This window comes from Halictus rubicundus, chromosome 11, assembly GCF_050948215.1.
Source record: "Halictus rubicundus isolate RS-2024b chromosome 11, iyHalRubi1_principal, whole genome shotgun sequence".
NCBI lineage: Eukaryota > Metazoa > Arthropoda > Insecta > Hymenoptera > Halictidae > Halictus > Halictus rubicundus.
In genome coordinates this window covers 5669783-5688585 of record NC_135159.1, presented here as the reverse complement: position 1 = coordinate 5688585, position 18803 = coordinate 5669783, and the positions used below count along the sequence as shown (strand labels likewise).

Here is an 18803-nt window from a genome sequence, read left to right as displayed (position 1 = left end):
CTTCTCTTTATTTACAGAAACAACGCCTGTAAACTAGATTCACTGACGAACACGTCCGCACGTACCAGCGGAACACTTTTCGCGTCTTAAATCATGCGAATGAACCGTGCGTGTCTGCCTGTCCGCCGCGAGCACGAAAATTTCGGCCGATCCACGTCCAGCGTGAATTCCAGCGGAAATTCGTCTCGTCGAGTCCGAGAACTCGAGCCTCGAATCTTCGTTACAGCGAATCGTACTCGCTCTATTAAACGAACAAACGCAATAATACGTATCGATGTTTAAAAAAATTTTGACTAAACATAAGGATCAAAGGAGAGTACACTTACGAGTTAACTAGCAACAATTCTCGCGACGCGTCTAGTAAATATCGTCAGTAATAAAATAGTCGGACGAGGATAGAAACAACAAACTGAATCGCGTTACACGATTTTTAAGGATATGTAAACCGTATCTGTCGACAAATCGAAACCGCGGACCCCTTGCGACCATAATTAGACAGGAATCCTAGTCGCAGAAACATTTTTATGCGACACCATTCCTCCGATCTTTGAGGAATTAGCGTAGCGTGTTTCAGTGTCGCCAGACGAGGGGAGGGAGCACGGATCGAGGGGAAAAAGTGACCCCCTCTCTGCTAGCATCGGAGTATGCACGACAGAGACGGAACGGGTCACGTGACCGGGCCGCGGCGTGGGGGGAAAGCGCGGTAGAAGGGGAAATTAGAGTGGGGGGAACGAGTCTTGATCTGGCGACACTGGTCTCGCTTCCTAGAAGCTTTAGTGTGCTTCGAACGAAAAAATTGATGTACCTTGATATGTGAATAAAGTATACGCAACAGATCTAAGGGACGATAGATCGGGCAACAAAGATGATCAGTCACTTTCCATTTCTATCGAAATAGAAAACCTTGGGCGATGCGTTTCATTGAGTATCAGCTGTACCAACAAACAATCCATGTTGTTACGTGGCAGAAATTTCCGATTTCGAGTTCGCTTCTCAATGCGATTGTTTGTTGACACGCCTGACACGTCGATCGTTCACCTACGCGAATTTCCGCCGCGACGATTGTCGCAGGGAAGTAGCGACGGTTGAATAACCGATCTTAATTGTCAACACGCGCAGAAGTCAATATCTAGAAATCGGATCGACGCACTTTCTCTCATTCCACCCTCATCCCCCTACACAGATGATTGTATGGAGTCACGTAAGCAACGGGTGGCACTGGCGTGTACGTCCTCAAACCAGCACTCACCTGGTGAACCTGTCCACCGTCTTGAGCGTCGATCACACCCCCGTATTGCTGCGACTCCACCCCGAGGTCGGCGCAATCGTTCACGCTCAAACGATTGTCCAAATTGTTCCGACGATTGTTATTGTGTCCGGCCCCATCCCGGATTTGCTGCGAGTCGACGATCACACTGGTGTAACCGGCCGGCGACGGTTCCAGGTGATGATGGGAGTGCTTCACGGGATTATTGTTCGTGCTATGGTGGTCGGATTGCGGGAGGTACGGCGCCTCGTGATGCTGAAGATTGCCAGCGGGCGCACCGGTGTAATTGTCGTCGTTGTTGAAACCGCAGTTCGGATACATGATCACGCCTTCGTTCAGGTTGGAGGACGCTGCGTCGGGCATATGATGCATATGATGACGACGATAAGGATGATAACGGGCCGGCAGAGATTGAAGGCTCAGAGGACTCGGCAGGTGATTGTCTATGGCGTCGGTGCTGCCGCAAGAACTCGACGAGGTCGAGTATGGTCTCTTCTGCTGATTACTTTGAGGGCTGTGTTGCTGCTGCTGTTGCAGGCTGGTCAAGGACGTCGCGTGGTGCAGAAGGTGAGGGGGATGTTGACGGTCCTGCTGAGCATTCTGCGGACTGTGCTGTTGCAGATTCGTTAAGGAATTCGCGTGGTGCAGTAGATGAGGATGTTGCGTGTCTTGTTGCTGTTGAACCGATGCGAGGGGATCTTGATGCATGTCTAGCAGAAATAGTCATACTTCAGTGTTTTCGTTGCAAAAAAAAATAAAACGCCTACTTCAACGCGTTTGCTACTACGCGATGCTACGTACACAACTATTTTTAGTTAATAATTATTTCATACTCTCACTATGTTTCGAACACTGCGAAATTGATTACTAATTTCTTAGTTGTTGAGCTATTAGGGCCTCTCAAGGGTTAATGCAACAGTTTCAGAATTGTTTGAATATTTTCAGAAATACTAAGTTCGTGGAACATTGCATGGAATTCGCGTATTGAAATTTTAATACTAGAACTACCGAACCAGTCAAAACGTCTGGTTCCTAATTTTTTCTGTCACAATTACTGAAATTATAAAAATGTTTTCATCAGAAATTTTTGATTGAACTTCTTTATTGGAGCACACGTTAGAATAAAAATGGTACGAGGTTTGGATCAGTCGTATTTATTCCTCGGTAGTTCTAGTGTTAAAGTGGCAAAGTATGTCGCAAGCTATTTCCGGGCTAAACGACAGAAAGAAGTGAACTTGTCTTACCTCCGTATTGGTAGAACAGGTCGCAGTTATAGTAGGACCCATCTTGATGAGCGTTGCCGTTCACGCTGTGCGTCGCGTAAGGTGACGACAAATAGTGACTGTGATTGGTCGATCCGATGTACTCGGGATTCGAATAAGTGGTCACGTCCGTGTAGTGATTATCGGGCGACTCCTTCGTCCTGTTCGGGAACGCGGGCGGACTGAGGTTTTGCTTGTCGAGATTGTTCGCACCTCCGCAGGGCGTCGGTGTCTCCAAGGCCGCGCTAGGCGGATTACCGGGGCTCGAGCAAGAGCATATCTGCTCTAAACTCAACGCGAGATCTTTGCACTCCCGCTCCGTTAACACATTGTTCACCGACACGATGCAGTGAGGCCTCGAGCTTCTAGAATTGTGGACCACCGTGAAGCACGACTGCATCCACACCCATCCTCCCGACTTCGTTAGGAACCTGTAGTATTTTGTTGTTACTTGGCCCTTATTCAACACTGCGAACATTCGAAACGTACGTCGACGCGTGAGTACTATTGGGGATCGGTAGATCGTGCGGAACGAGTCGCGACAGATCGCGGTTGTCCGAACAAATCAAGGTTTCGGATAGTACAGTGATTTCTTTATATATGTCGCCAAGGCCTGGATGATAAACGTCGCGGAATTATCCCCACTACCGCGGGGTGTACCCCGTGAGGAACCACGAAGCTCGAGAGACCTCGGACGCCGTGGAGTTTAGACTTGACATGGCGCTGGCAAGACCCGTGTTGTGGACATATATCGAGAATTCACTGTATTAGGTTTGTTGCGTACGATATGTCCGATTTTAGGAAGCAAATTTTATGAAGCGTTTTTAGGATGAAATGCTGCGACAGTTTACAGGTTTATTATATTCCCTCTGTCCCATAATAATACTAGCAGTTGACGAATTTAATTTGTCCCATAATAATAGCAGCAAAAGAAAATAAATATAGAACGCAACATTTGTTATAAAAAAACTAGAATAAATTATACAATGAATTGAAAATATTACAACTAATTTTTACTTTGAGCGTTCAGATAGTTTCTGGATTTTTCAATTATTTAATTACTGCATTTTTAATTTGTAGGTAAGGTCCATTGGCTGCGATGCTTTGCCCAAAACACAGGAACCATTTAGAAGATGTTTTCGTCTCGAATGATCTTAATGAACCCACCTACAGACACCATCAACAATCAAGCCCAAACTGTACCACGTTGCTAATGACCTCTGCCGAATATGCCTCTGATGAATATGATTTTTGGACCAAGTGCGGTGACTTATTAACGTACTATTCGTCGATGACAAGACGAAACTACGAAATAGAGATGACTGTGGATTTTATGCGTTTGTGACAAAAATGGTTGACTGCAATTTGGAATAATAAAAAGACTAAAAAAATTGGAGAACATCGGTATACATTATTTGCAATTTATTAAAACTATTAAAGAGAGAAGTAAATTGCTATTTGGTTTCCGTGCGTTGTAATTATTTTAAGGACATTTTTTAAGGACAATCCTGAACATGAAGAACGTGAATGACCGAAATATTCAATTTCTACCGTAATATAATTGAGCATTTTGTAATTCATTGGCAGAATACACTGATTACTAGACTGCGGATCTTTATGCATTTGTTGCAAAACTGAGTAGATAAAATTCAAAATTGAACGAAAATTTAGAAAATTTAAAGATGTCAATATATTATTTTTCATCTATTAAAATGATTGAAGGAAGAAATAACATTCTACTTGGTTTCTGTTTCTTGAAATCGATGCAAACAATTTTTATTTTGCATAAAGATCCGCAGTCTACTAATTACAATGATGCATACCTTGATCAATAAGTTCATTTAGGAAAAAACTGCTTTTGTTCAACGTTACCATTAAAAATCGGACATTTCATATGCAACGGCCTAATATGAATAACACACATATTATAAGTAGTGGAAAAATAAAAAGATTAATGTAGATTGTATTAGGGGTTGCTGAAAAGTAGTTGCTACTTCGTTGCCTGCGAATCGACCATGACACGGAACAGGTAGCTCGGCCATCTCGCGAGACTTAAGCAGATATTTAAAACGGAAAATAATTTAAACCTGGCTTTAGATTCCAGCATAGATTGCAAGGCAGAGCGAGAGCAACGATAGGGTGAAAGAAAATTTTTGGGCGTAACGTCGATCGTACAATCCGCAGGCGCAGACATTAGTGGCATTATGTCAGGGCTCCCTTCGAGTTGTGCTCGTGAAACTGCGAGTCTGTTCAAACAGTGATAGCAGTAACAGCCTCCTCTCTCTCTCCTCTCTTGCCCTCTTCTACCACCCCTTTCATCCCTCTCTCGTTCCAACCACCCCCTCCATACCGACGTTCGTACACGTGCACACGTATACATGGGTGCACAGTCTCTCTTTTACTCTATGCCCGTAGCGGCCGTAGCAGCATTGTTCAATCAATAATGTACACCCTGTATGTACTACGTGTGCACATACTTAGAGGTTAACGTGTTGGCGCGCGCCAGCACGAGCACGGGCACGGGCACGGGCACGGGCATGGGCACGGGCACGAGCGCGCATGAACGCTCGAGAAAGGAGGAAAAGGAGGAGAAAAAGGGAAATGCTGTTATACTTGGCGGTGCTGGTTCTCCTCAAAACTCGGCTACCGTGGATGGCAGAAAGGAAAGATCAAAGGATATTTCGCCAGCGAGGGCGTCGCCGAGTTTAAGCAGCGTCAGCTGCTTCTGGCCTTGCGAGAGCCTCTTCTTCGAGCACTCGGATACCACGTCGACGCCTCCGAGAGACCGCTCTCTCGGACGCCACGCCACGGGGAAAATAGGGCCTATTTCCGGCCGACACCTACCTATCTGCTTTCTCCTTCACATATTTTTCAAACGCGAAATTTCACGACGCCACGTTCAGACCCCTCGAGATATGGAACATGTTCTAACGTCGATGTGTCACACTATCGAACTACTAATTGCATCGCCAAGGGTGCCTCCACTTTTCTCGGATCATTCCGTGGATATATTAGGGGTACCAATAAGTAATCAATTATTTGCAAAGAATTTGTTTTGCCTTTAATTCTGTACCGATCGTTGAAGAGGAAATACGTATTCTTTTACAGTTTTCGGTAAAGCAGCCTGTGCTCAAAATATTCCAAAAAGTATAATTTTTTTTTTACAACCGTGCAATAAAATGGCGGCGTCCGTACCTCTCGAGAATCGTATTCGTCATTTTCATGCGGGATTTAATGCAACGGTAACGACAAAGAAAATTTGCGATGTTTATGGAGATGTATTGAAGGTGAACAAGTGTCAACGTTGGTTCAGAAGGTTTGCTGCTCGTGATTATGATCTCTCTGACAGGCCTCGAAGTGCACGACCAGTTGAATTTGATAATGACAGCCTAAAATCTCTAGTGGAAGCTGATCCAACATTAAGTATACAAGAATTATCGAGAAGCCTTGGGTCCACATGGTCAACTATACAAAGGCACCTACACGAAATGGGAAAGGCATATAGGCAAGGAATATGGGTACCGCATCAATTATCTGAGACCAACAAGAATATTCGTCGATCAATTTGCACTTCATTGCTATCCAGATTTCGTAGAGATCCATTTCTTAGCAGAATCGTTGCCGTAGATAAAAAATAGATTCTTTATGATAACATAAAGCGTTCTAGGCCTGTGGCACTCGATAATGACATTTTACGGGTAGCTGTAGAAGCTGATCCTCGAAAGACGATTGAAGAACTCTCGGAGAAGCTTCATTCACCATGGTCAACCATACAAGAGCATTTGTACACAGGCTCACGAAAGTATTCGAACGCCCTTTACAACAGTATAACTTTTTTTTAATTGGACCTGACTTTTTTTGAGCAATTAGAAGAATTGGTTTACCGAATGACGAGCGAAAAAGATTATGAAAAAATTGCAATTGCTAGGAATTATAAGAGCAAATGAAAAAGACACTTTCCAAAACTTTTTTATTTGAGCCTGTAATGAAGATTTAAAATACGCGTTTTGTAGATCTATGCATTACTATACATACACTGAAAATTTCATCGAAATCGGTTGACGCAGATACAAACGGCACGCATCGAATGAAAAGGTGTAAGAAGTGCCATTTTTATTTTCTCATGTAACTCCTACCAATTGCAATTTTTTCAAAATCTTTTTTGCACATCATTTGGAAGACCGATTCTTCTAATTTCTCAAGGAAGTCAGGTCGTTTGATCCAGTTTAAAAAAAGGTATACTGTATTAAAGGGCGTTCGAATAGTTTCGTGAGCCTGTGTATATCACAGATTGAAAATAAAATGGCAACATTACTTTCCGGCCCCCTAATATATGGGTCATCGCAAAAGCATGATTTTCGGTTTATCTCTAATTTGAGCTTCATTAAAACTGTAGCAAGAACCACCTATACTAGAGTAATTTCAGTATGCACGTTATCAGTGCAATAGCAGTTAACTCTCGAACCACGGAAAGTTCTGTATTGTTATTTATTCATTGCTTTAAACCAAATAAGGTTTATACAGCATACGCGGTACATAAACAAGGAAAGTTATGTGCATTAATAATCTTTTTAAAGATTTCATTAAATTTGGTAAATCTGTGAAATTTTCCATTTTCCATGGTTCGCGAATTATAAGCACAACTACTCTAATTAAAAATTATTTCAAATTTTTGCCTACGGGCAACTTTCGCCGCAATTATCGTGCACGCTATCCCGCGAACGATTGCTGCAACTTTTATAATAATAATGACACGATAAGAACAATAACTTCCTGTAAGAGCACAATTATCACCGCAGCAGTTGCGCAAGAAAAAAAGTCAATTGGAATGATCAAAATGAGCTTGTTGGAAATCACTCGTGAACCAGTACTTACATACTTCATGATTGTACTTCATTCCCCATGCGTCGCACGCGTGCACATACTGGTACAGGTTCTTCTCGATCAGATCCGACGGGTTGTATCCGGTAAGCCGCGGTAGCCTGTAACAATTCGCGGGGGAAACAAAAAAAATACCGGTCAGCTACAATATTTTCCAGCGGAGGTAGTGACGGGAACTGAGTCTCTTGCTCAGTTTTACCCGTATTTACAGGAGCTCCGTGCAATTCGGAGTTTACACAACCGTCATCGATGAAATCGATTTTCCCGGGCCGCGCGTATAAAATTTCATCCCGCGTTCCGTCGCGCGGCCCTCGTATTTATACGCCATGTGTTCATTTCCCAAGCGTGTACACGCAACGACGAGCGTATACATGATATAACCCTGTCCGTGGTGGATATTTATTTGACGCGGGGATGGAGAAAAAAAAAAAAAAAGAAAGAAAGGAAAAAATAGGAGCGGAGGAGGAGGCGGAGGAAAGAACGTCCACGGGTCCGCGGTAACACGAAACTGATTTTAATGGTCGGCGACCCGGGACCCTTCTCCCTCCGGCGACGAAATATCGACGACGCAATTCAACACCGCGTCGTAATTACACCGGCAGAAATAATCTAGCCCGTTTCACCGTTTCCATCGATGTCGACTTTCTCTCTCTCTCTCTCTCTCTCTCTCTCTCTCTCTCTCTGTCTAATTCTCTTTTCTCTCCTTCTTTATCCAAATCAACGATTCATCAAAGTCTGCGCGAGATAGACAATTACTCGCAGGAGTAAGTGTAACCGTTAAGTCGTCCGATAAATTCGCACCGATTTTTCACCGCAATCTATTTCACATTTGTTTCGTATCTGTCTTACATGGCCGTTACGGAGTCATTGTAGAACTGTGCAAATAATTTTCTAATAATGTTTAGATAGGCCCTCGATCTCAATTTTTTACGATTCACCGACACTAATTTCGCCGATAATGTTTATTATATTATATTGTCTTTTGAGTTGAAAGAGTCTGTACGTTTATAAGTTGTGTATACAGGCTGTCCCAAAAACGTTGCACTTCTTTGAGAGAAGTGATTCCTGAGGTGATTTGAAGCAATTTTTTCCTTTGCGAAAATGTTCTCCGAGGCTTCGTTAACGAGTTATTAACGAAAAACACGGACCAATCAGGGCGCGGCAAGAACAGACGGACTTCGTCACGCGGGCGTTGGCATTGGCCGAGCCGGAATCCGTCCGCTGTAGCCGCTTTCTGATTGGTCCATGGTTTTCGTTAATAACTCCTAAACAAAGCCGCGGAGAACATTTTCGCAAAGGAAAAAGTTTCTTCAAATGACCTGAGGAATTACCCCTTTGAGGGAAATACATTTTTGGGACAGCCTGTGTATGCTCACTCATTGTATCCAAAATCATCACGCAAATATGTATTACCACTAGTTTCTACAGAAAGTTTCAAGGCTCGAGACAAGTCAACGAGCATCTTCGAAACAACGAAACCTCTCGGCTTATTAGTATTTGACATGCAGGAACATTTCAGGTTTTTATCAATGGTTTGGAACAGCAAAAATATTGAGTCAAAGCGTCAATGTCGCAACATTTGAAATCGACCGAGAGATTGGTTCCCCAAACCAGGATACCCTCGTTAACTTGTTTCTCATTTCAAGCGTATTCAGTGAACTTCTTACTTGTCGTCAACGAATATCAGCTTCAAGTCCAACGATGCTCGAAACATGAACATGTTATGGTACAATTTCACTTCCGTTACCGAATGCGTTGGTAAGGATTGGCCCACCGCCACCAGCACAATGTTCTGGATCCGTTTCTCCGTGTCCGGTCCTTCTATCTTGCATTTCAGATAGCCCGAGCAATGTATCACCTGTAACAAAGGAGAAACACATTTAGCTGAATCCAAAAACACAATCTATAGACTCGGAAAACTATGAAGAATGTCTGTACGTGAAAATTAATTAAAATTGATTTATATCGATATATTTTCGAACATTTTGATTGGTATGGGTAACGATCTAATATTCTTAAGATATACAATTTTTTTTATTAATATCTTGTTAAAAAATGTATATTGTATATTTAATTAATGAAAGCAGATTTATTCATTACATCCTTTCGTTTCGTCATTAGAAAGAGGACCACGATCTCGTACATCTTCGGCACTTTTAATGGAGGCAAAGGGGGGGGGGTAAACAGGTGGGATATACTTCAATAGATATAGCATATCCCATTTTTTAGATAAAAGAGCGTAAGGTGGACATGCAACGCCACTGTGATCCCAAATGCTACGTCCTATTGGTTTACTGACAAAAGAATATGCTGCGATCTGTCGGTAAAGAAAGGAAGTTCTGCATCAATTAACGCTGTCCGCGACTAAACGATGCCTTCGAAATATTATTATAAACAATATTAACTGAAACCTTCAGAATTCGGACCTGCACCACTACGGTTCTCAGCCCGCCAATTGGCGAGTGCAGAATTATTTAATGGACGCGAAACGGTTAAAAGGTGATTCAAGATGGTAGGGAGAGCGTGGCGGTACAAACGAAGCATCGCAATTGAAGGGCGGGTACACTCGACACGGCAACTTATCGTTAGTTATCTACATACGCGCACGCGATTATTCTGAACATTATCCGCGAATCCTGATAAAACACAAGTGCAACACTCGAGGGTCGGGTACGCCGAGCGTCGGCTGAAGTGCGGATTTTCGCGTGGAACGGATCCGCTCCCCGGAGGGCAAATTAACAATTCCTGCTTAATTAAATGGCCGATGAAACGAAAAAAAGCCTCGTTCAGCGACGGGTCTCTCGCGTTGCGTCTCGAGTGGCGCCGCGAATTTGTGAAGCAAATAGGCTTATTCGTATGCCCGCGTTGCATATCCCTCTCCTACCGTATGCAATTCCCGTGCAACGTGCGAGTACGGGAACACGAGGGTGCCGCGAAACTCGTGAAAAGGAAAATAATTTGAGGCAAGGGCGGCCGCTGCCTACGCTCGATTTCGCTCTGGAAACGGGCTCAAGAGAGTCGCCGCGCTTCCGGAGCATGACTGAGAAACCTTCGTCTCGGGCCTATTCCGTTTCCCGCGAAACTGAACTGACGAAAAATGTTACTGGACTAGAGTACTGTAAAAATGTCGACAAGAAGTTTTTCCATTAACGAACTTCCTGATTTTAGTGGGCGAAACTATAGTGACGGTCAAAAGAAAGTTGGAAATTAGAACTTCTACATTTGAGTATTAATAATTTTACAACTAGATGATTCTTCAAGTGTTGATAACGCTCATCTAATTTGGGGCATCCTTGCCACACTGTACGACATCAAACGTCTTTTGTTTATTCGTCTGTTTTCACATAATGCGCCAACAAAAGTAAGTTTAAGTATTTTGCATTTTACTCGTATTAACTACGTAGTACATTGTGAATTCCTCGCCTCAAAACTTCGATTTTTGGCATTTTCTCGCCAAAATGTACGGGATTATATATTAAAAAGATAAAAATTTCTGGGTTGCCCAGGCGAAGTTTAACCCACATTTGTCCCGTGGGCTTGATATAAGTCTAGGGATTTTATCTTATTTTTCATACATACAATACATAGTACACGTTTGTCGATATGTCTCTTGTATATATGTCACGTGTCTTCTACGTTTATTTCTAATCATATTTTTATTGCTCTTAACCGTTTTAAATTGAATCTACTCATTTTTGTCATAGATTCATAAAATCCGGAGTCCAGTGATGACTCTACAGCTGCCATTATTACTAGCGGTGTAGAGTTTGACAGTGCAGCGTGCGATGGAAAATTGATACGGTTCAAGATGTATTCTACATTCAGGGGAATTATAGTTTGTCGGATCGTCCCCGAAAACGTTCGCGCAATCACCGATCCGGTCCACTGTGCGACATGTAGAAATCCGCGAAACGCGTGCTATCACTTTGACAAAGACGAGCCAACTACAGCTCTGTCTTTGTGCGTCCTAAGTGTCATACAAAAAGCTGTCTCGGTCCCCCGAACCCCCCCTCGGGGCTCGCCTAACAGCTTACAGGGGTTGCATTCATGACTTCGCTGAACGCCTATTGGGGTCTTCTGTGTGCGATTTTGTCGAGAGCCACGGTCATCATAGCACTGTGGGCTTGAACGAGCTATTTGCCAAACATTTTCTTTCTCGAGGGCTGTCTCTCCTTTTGCTTGGCAAGTGCAAAGTGTCGCAGGTCCCTTCCGTTCCCGTCAACCCTGCCGACCAACGTCGGAATCAGAATATTTCGTGACATTCTCGCATAACTTTCGAACCACGTTTGATATTCGCACGAAACTTGGTTTCTACAACGTAATAACGTTAACTTATAAGTAGATCGAAAGAAAAAAAGTATATTTTAATAATAAAAACAATAACAAACAAAAGTTTTATTGTTCCGTGTTCCATTATTTTTATTTAATTTTTCCACGTCTGCATCTAATTTTTTGCCGTCTTTCTTATAAGATTTTATTCTTATTTTTTAAATGTAGGGTAAAGGACCCAATTACTATGGGCGTACCAATTACTGTGCCTATACATTATGTATTAATTGTACATGTTAAGTAATTATACATATGATTATACTATGTATTAATTATACTTATTTTTAACACTAGGTTTACGGGACTCGTCAAAATGACGGGTTCAAACATTTTTAATTTATAATTATTAAGATGCTAAGGATAAACATACAAGAGAAATTATTTAGCAAATTTATTTCTTTAGGTATATATTATGTTTAAAATGAGAAATTATTTAGTAAATTTATTTCTTTAGGTATATATTATGTTTAAAATGAGAAATTATTTAGTAAATTTATTTCTTTAGGTATATATTATTTTTTAAATATCGCTAAAAATGTGGGTAGCACGTTCTTGTTGTTTTTGTAAAGTAATGCAAAATAGTAACTTTTAGTGCTCCGTAAACCTAGTGTTAAAGCATAATGAACTTTAAAAAGGAGATATATAACGCGTATATATTAACTGATTTTAATGAAAAAAATTTAATATTTCTTTTTTTAATATTCATTATGCTTTAAAAATAAGTATAATTAATATAGGCACGGTAATTGGTACCCCCACAGTAACTGGATCCCTTACCCTATGGATGTTAAAAGAAGTCTGTGAAATAAATCTTCGTTGGTTATTCGACTTAAAAATTTTCAGGTATTTTTTCAAGTTTATGTGCCTATTTTCTAATGCTTCCTATGTTAAGTTCTAAAATTGCGAGCAAAGCCTTAAACAATAAATAAATGGAACAGTGGTCCAAGGGAGGAAATGAGTCTTAAAGAATTTTCAACACTTTTACTTGATTCATGAAACATTACTATTCTATTAAATTATGAACAGTAAAGCTTCACTCAAAATGTTATTCTAATCAGAAAAGTACGCCCGATATTTTAAGACCGAAACAAACTGCAAAAAAATTAAATATTAAATAATAATTTTTTTCGCGGATGCTATCCTTAAAATATGTAAGTTTCAATGTTTATTACAGCATTAATCTTGATTAAATCATGTTAATTGCTTCCGAATATGAGAACACTGAGTCACTAAATTTTCCGATTTCGACCACTGTCTGCTGGTAAGTACGTACCACCCTTTCCGGGGTCAAGCAGAACTGATCGGGCGATCGTTATTGCTCGAGCATATGTCGAACATTTGGCGAGAAGTGTAGGGGGTCGAATTCGTAGCAATGTCGGGGTGAGTTTCCCGATTTTCGTAAATCTGCGATATTAATGATCGTAAATTCAGATTAGCAAGTGTCGACGGAGCCGGCCATGTGATCAACTTAAGCGGATCGTTGAAAGAATTCGTCCTGAATGGCGATGATCTGTATGTACAGGGATTTGCAGGCTTGGGGTAAAATCAATTTTTGCTACGTCGTCCAATAATTAATCATGGATACGTGTTATGCATTCGTAATTTTGGAGATCCGATCGAATATACGCGATGTTTAATGATTAGGGGTTTTATGCATTTAAGGGTGACAAAAATGAGTGCAATTTAAAACAGGAGATACGTAGATTACAAATATTCAAGAACATTAATGTATCAGTTTGAATCTCCCAACATTATTAAAAGAAGCAAGGCGTTTCTACTGGATTTTTCTTCCTTGCAAATGATGCAAACAATTTTTATTTTGCATCAAAATCAGTAGTCTAATAATGACGTAAGCTGGATGTTTAGGTACTATGATTTTTTCTACATTAAGTTTAACCCTTAGCACTCGAATGGCGACTATAAGGCGTCACTAAAAATTGCTATATCATTACTCAAAATATTTTTTACATTATTAAATTCGTTTGTATTTAATAAATTACTAAACATTTCAGTATTCTACGAGTAAATTCCACCATTTTCGTCTGTATAACATGAAAAAAATATACATACAGAGGAAATATTCTAGGTAGGAAGAAATGTTTCGTTTTGGAGTTGAAATAGCTTCGAGTGTAAGGGGTTAATTAACGGTTTAAGTAACGGAAGAGTGGATATTGATTTTTTTCAGATTAATTGTACCTATTCTACTGCATTTAATAATTAAGTTTCATAAAATCCAGTCCTAAATTAAATGTTGCTTTCAAATACAAAATTCAATGTTATTTGAACGTGTCGGTAAGTTGCGTCCACAAAAGAAGCAACCCCCGTCAGAAGAAAAATCCAATCAAAGCGATTCAAACTTTTATACAGATAAATTAAATTAATGGTACAAGATCGACGGGTGGCAATTAGCTGAAAGAATTATTTTAAACTTCGAACGAAGAGAAACATAGGAAAATTGAAATTTTGCACAAACAAAATGGACGGACAACAAATTTTCCTCAAGGTTGTTCGGGGAACTGGTGGAAGGTAAATCTTGATTTTTTTTGCCGGATATGAAACACATTCGCAGCTGATGTTTTTATTGCAGAGAACAGGGTGCAATCGAGTGATTTCGAGCAGTGCTCATCTACCTGGTGGCCGTTTACTATTCGACTCGCGCGTGACCAGGACAATGCAGTCCCTACTTAGCTCGCTGCTTCTTATCTTTTATTTAGCATTTGAATATTTATTCGTTTTACGATTTCCTGTGCAAGCAGGCTAAGCCTTATGCTAATCGTCGATTGGCTCTTCTTCCGGTCCTCGTGGCCTGGCTTTAACCGGTTTGTTTGCCGCGAATATTGCGAAATTTTCGAAAGCCAATAAACCCATCATCGCTCGGGTATCTTCATCCCTTTCAGATTATTGAAGACGTAATTTCTTTTGAAAATCTCATCTTTATACCGTCGACCTACCCATAAAGGAAGTATTAAAACGCACTCATGTAGGTATGCACCTCGGAATTAATTATTCATACAGAAATTCAGACCTGGGTAAACTTTATTTGAAATGAAAATAAGAAATAATTAGGATAAGGGACCCAATTACTGTGCCTATATTAATTATACGTATTTTTGAAGCATAATGAATATTAAAAAAAAGAGATATTACATTTTTTTTTATTAAAATCAGTTAACAGTATATACTCGATATATGTCCAAAAGACGGGTCTAGCCACGGACATATATCGGCCAGGAGATACTATTCTTTGATCCACGCGATAATTGGGTCCTTTACCCTATTTGAAACCATTTATTTCGCACCGTCACTTTCAATATTGTTATTTGAAAATAGAAATAATATTGATTTATTTGAAATAATAGCAATTTCAAAATATTATTTCGACATTTCCAGTTTCTCGAAAGAAATAATCCTCGAAATAATATGCAACAAACGGTGTTTGCATAAACTGGACTCAAACCTGATCATCCGGTTAGTTGAAATAGTTATAAAATAATATAACACGTTATTTCAAGTAATATTTCAAGTAATGTTGTTTCAAATGTAATCACAGTGTTTCAAATAATATTATTTCAGAAGTGCCCAGGTATGTAGAGATCCAACGATAACTTTCACACAGTTAAAAAGGCAACTATGTGAATTATTTCGCGTGTCTGCATTATTTATATAGGTGCGCAGAAAATAAATTAACTGAACCATTAATTATACAGAGATTCAACGATAACTAATCTGAATTGGTTAAAATCACAGTTACAAAGGCAACTACGTGAATTATTTCGCATTTTTGCATTATTTGTGAAACAAATACGATATGCTGTGGTGGGCACGGTAGGGGCCCCTCGAACGCCTGCTCCCCCCACCAACCTCTATTTTCGAGAGATTCGAAACGGCGTTTACTGAAAGGGGCCAGTGTGCGCTATGATGGGGATGGTCTTGTCTCAATACAAACAAAAATGGCAATCCCTGCGTTAATGCTAAAGTTATAACTAGACTGCGAATTTTATACATGTACAGCAAAAATGAGTATAATTTCAAGCAGTGGAAGTATTAAAAGTATTTAAGAATATCAACACGGCTTAATGAACCCACTAAAAAGCGAAATAAATTCCTATTTGCTTCCTACGTCTTACAATTAGTGCAAACAATTTTTATTTTCCATAAAAATCCGCAGTTTAGTTGTAACCAACGACAGTTTCGGTTCAATCTATAATTTTCTCTTTCAAAACCTATTCCGAATGAAAGTATTATTTTCCTTATTATTACTATTAGTATTATTGTCCTTACAAGAGCTGATGGTTTTGTTTTGCATTACCTTGTATCCTTCGGTGACCAGGCCGGCGTTCCTCTTCGCCAGGTTGCACTTCATCCTGAGGGTGAAGGTACACTCCAGTTCGATTTCGCCTCGCGAATTCGATGGCGGAAAGGCGAAGCCCGAGAGGCCCACCGGGCCTTGCGGCAGCGACAGAACCGACGACATTTCTTTGTGGTCGTCAGGATAAATATACTCGAAAATACTGCTCCCCGTTAACTCCACCTGCACACAGAACATTTTCCGTCAGCAAATTCCGAATTAACAGATTCTCCGATGAAATCTTCTCTCTTAATCACGAATCTACCTTTGCTGTTTACGCATCACTGACATAGATTTATTCACGTGTTCTTATTGTCTTATAGTATCTCCACATGCACATTATATGCAATAATCATAGTTTTATACTTTGCGAATAAAATGGAACGTTAATTTGTTGTTTCTCAACGACGAAACGTAACAGCATACCATTCAGTGGACCTATGACTCTTTTCTTTTAAATTATTGTCAAATTGTATAAACCAGATATTTAATGAAATATTGTAACTATGAATACTGATAATAATATAAATAGTCGATTAATTTTCCAATTATTGCGTCTATATTAATTATAGTTATTTTTAAAGCATAGTGAATATTGAAAAAGAGATATTAAACTCTTTTCATTGAAATCAGTTAACGTTATATATCTATTTTTTTATATTCATTATGCTTTAAAAATAAGTATAATTAATATAGGCACATTAATATTGGTACCCCCACAGTAATTAGATCCCTTACCCTAACGTACTTTTTGGAAACTCCGCATATTTATACATTTATTATTGCTTTAAACCACGCGCATAATTTTTACTTGTAGTTCAGAACACCGTTAAAATTAGTAAAATTTTTATAATTTGTCACTGAAAAAGCAGTTTATCTTTTTTACATAAATACCTAACTCTCAGAAATCTACTTGAAAAATAATTGCTCATTAGGCCAAGGGGTGAAAATGATAGATTCCGTACCACGTGTTACATTCATCTCGAGAAAATATTGCTTCAACCATTGCATAAATAATTTGATTTTCATACGTTTCTTTTAGACAATTCTTAAACTGTGTTTCTTTCCACACTATTCACACTTGACACCATTAATATATTACGCAGACGAAAAAGAACTGGAAATACTCATAGAGATGCAGCCTGTTAATAAACAAATATGACCGTCTGTTCCGAATGAATGTGAGAATCGCGTATTAAACAAAATATTCAGTTTACACTCGAAACTTATTAATACGTTTTCGATTGATAACATTTAAAATTAGGTCAATTGACTACCAGGCCATTTTCAGACGAAACACAATCATGATGATTGGCGATTAGCGATCGTGCGATATGCTCACACGGCTTTAATTCTCTTGTATATTCGATTCGCGTTTGCGTAGACTGTAGACGGAAGTGGCGAACGTATTATTCGTGTCAGTTTCTCGTCTGAAAAGGTCTCGATTGATGCGCTTACGTGAAATTACTGATTACTTATTAAATGAATGTAGGGATATCTCCGACCTGCGCCAGTCCCAAGTGCGTGCTGGCCGTTTCGCTTATGTACATAATTTTGCCGTTGGGCGCCACAACGAATATGAAACCGTCCAGCGTCTGAAACAAGAAACCAACAATCAGGACCGATCTAATTCGATACCGAACATAATATTGTTTCGGATCACTGGGCTAATTTCAGCTCTCAGTAGTCTTTTTTTCTTTCCAGCACAAAGTTTGAGTTACAACAAACAGTGTGAATCAAATTTTATTTTTATCGAATATACAACGATTTCTCTATATATGTCGCTAAGGCCTGGATCATAAACGTCGCGGAATTATCCCCACTACCGCGGGGTCAGAGGTCTCAGACGCCGAGGAGTGTAAGCATAACACGCATCTGTCTTGTTGACATATATCGAGAATTTACTGTAATGGAATGACTTTTCAATTAATTTTTTTTAAAGAAATTTCATGGAGTCTAGAAATTAAAGGATAAAGAATTTTATATTTTGATTTTACAAAAACGTTACTGCTGGACAGAGTTGGGCAGCAATCGATTATTTTTCGACTACTTTTGTAATTGATTACTAGAAATTTGAGAGAACAGAAAGATTAAAACAATTTACAAATATAGATGTGTTGTTTCTAAGTTGTCGGAAATTAGAAATTTTTCTACTCGATCCCTCTGTATTGCAATTGATGCAGTGAATTTTTATTTTGCAGAAAAAATCGTTATTTTTATTTTACATTTTGTTTCTTCTATTAATTATGAAAATTAATCATGGCGATCATAATCATTAATCGATTAATCGTCACTAGAGTGAATCAGTGAAAATGATTAAAAATATAAATTAACAAATGAACTATAATTCGATTAAAAAATTGCCACAGCATTCCCACGATGTTGATCTTAATTAGTCAGGTGTCTTGAGGACTTATGATAAGGTGAGTATTTTAACGGAAATCGAATACGTGATTCGCTGCACTGATTTATAACATGACACGGAGAACGATGAGTACTTACTTGCAATATATGAGTGCCCAGTTCCTTGATGGCAGTTTCTATGGGGTTGACGGGTGGTGGAACGGCGCCCCATTCGTCTCCAAGACCTGAAACATTATTTCGCGACGGTGAGACTTGATCAAACGATAGACCAATCTTCGAAAGTGCAACCGGCAATAACATTCTTGATTTGTAAAAATCCATTTCGAACACATCCCTTTTTCACTTTCACGAA

General features: G+C 39.7%; 1 protein-coding gene across 2 annotated transcripts in view; it reads right to left on the bottom strand.

Moving 5' to 3' along the window:
- Positions 1 to 730: 730 nt before the first annotated feature.
- The window catches only part of Sim (bHLH transcription factor single-minded), a 58202-nt gene continuing 40129 nt past the window's right edge, over positions 731 to 18803 (bottom strand). For both annotated transcript variants that reach the window (XM_076795979.1, XM_076795980.1), the window contains exons 3-9: positions 18590 to 18675; positions 17593 to 17682; positions 16049 to 16270; positions 9078 to 9268; positions 7405 to 7511; positions 2512 to 2997; positions 731 to 1977 (exon numbers count right to left, since the gene is read on the bottom strand). In XM_076795979.1, the coding sequence (XP_076652094.1) occupies positions 1157 to 1977; positions 2512 to 2997; positions 7405 to 7511; positions 9078 to 9268; positions 16049 to 16270; positions 17593 to 17682; positions 18590 to 18675 (2003 nt within the window). In that variant the 3' untranslated portion in view covers positions 731 to 1156. The remainder of the gene's footprint in view (positions 1978 to 2511; positions 2998 to 7404; positions 7512 to 9077; positions 9269 to 16048; positions 16271 to 17592; positions 17683 to 18589; positions 18676 to 18803) is intronic.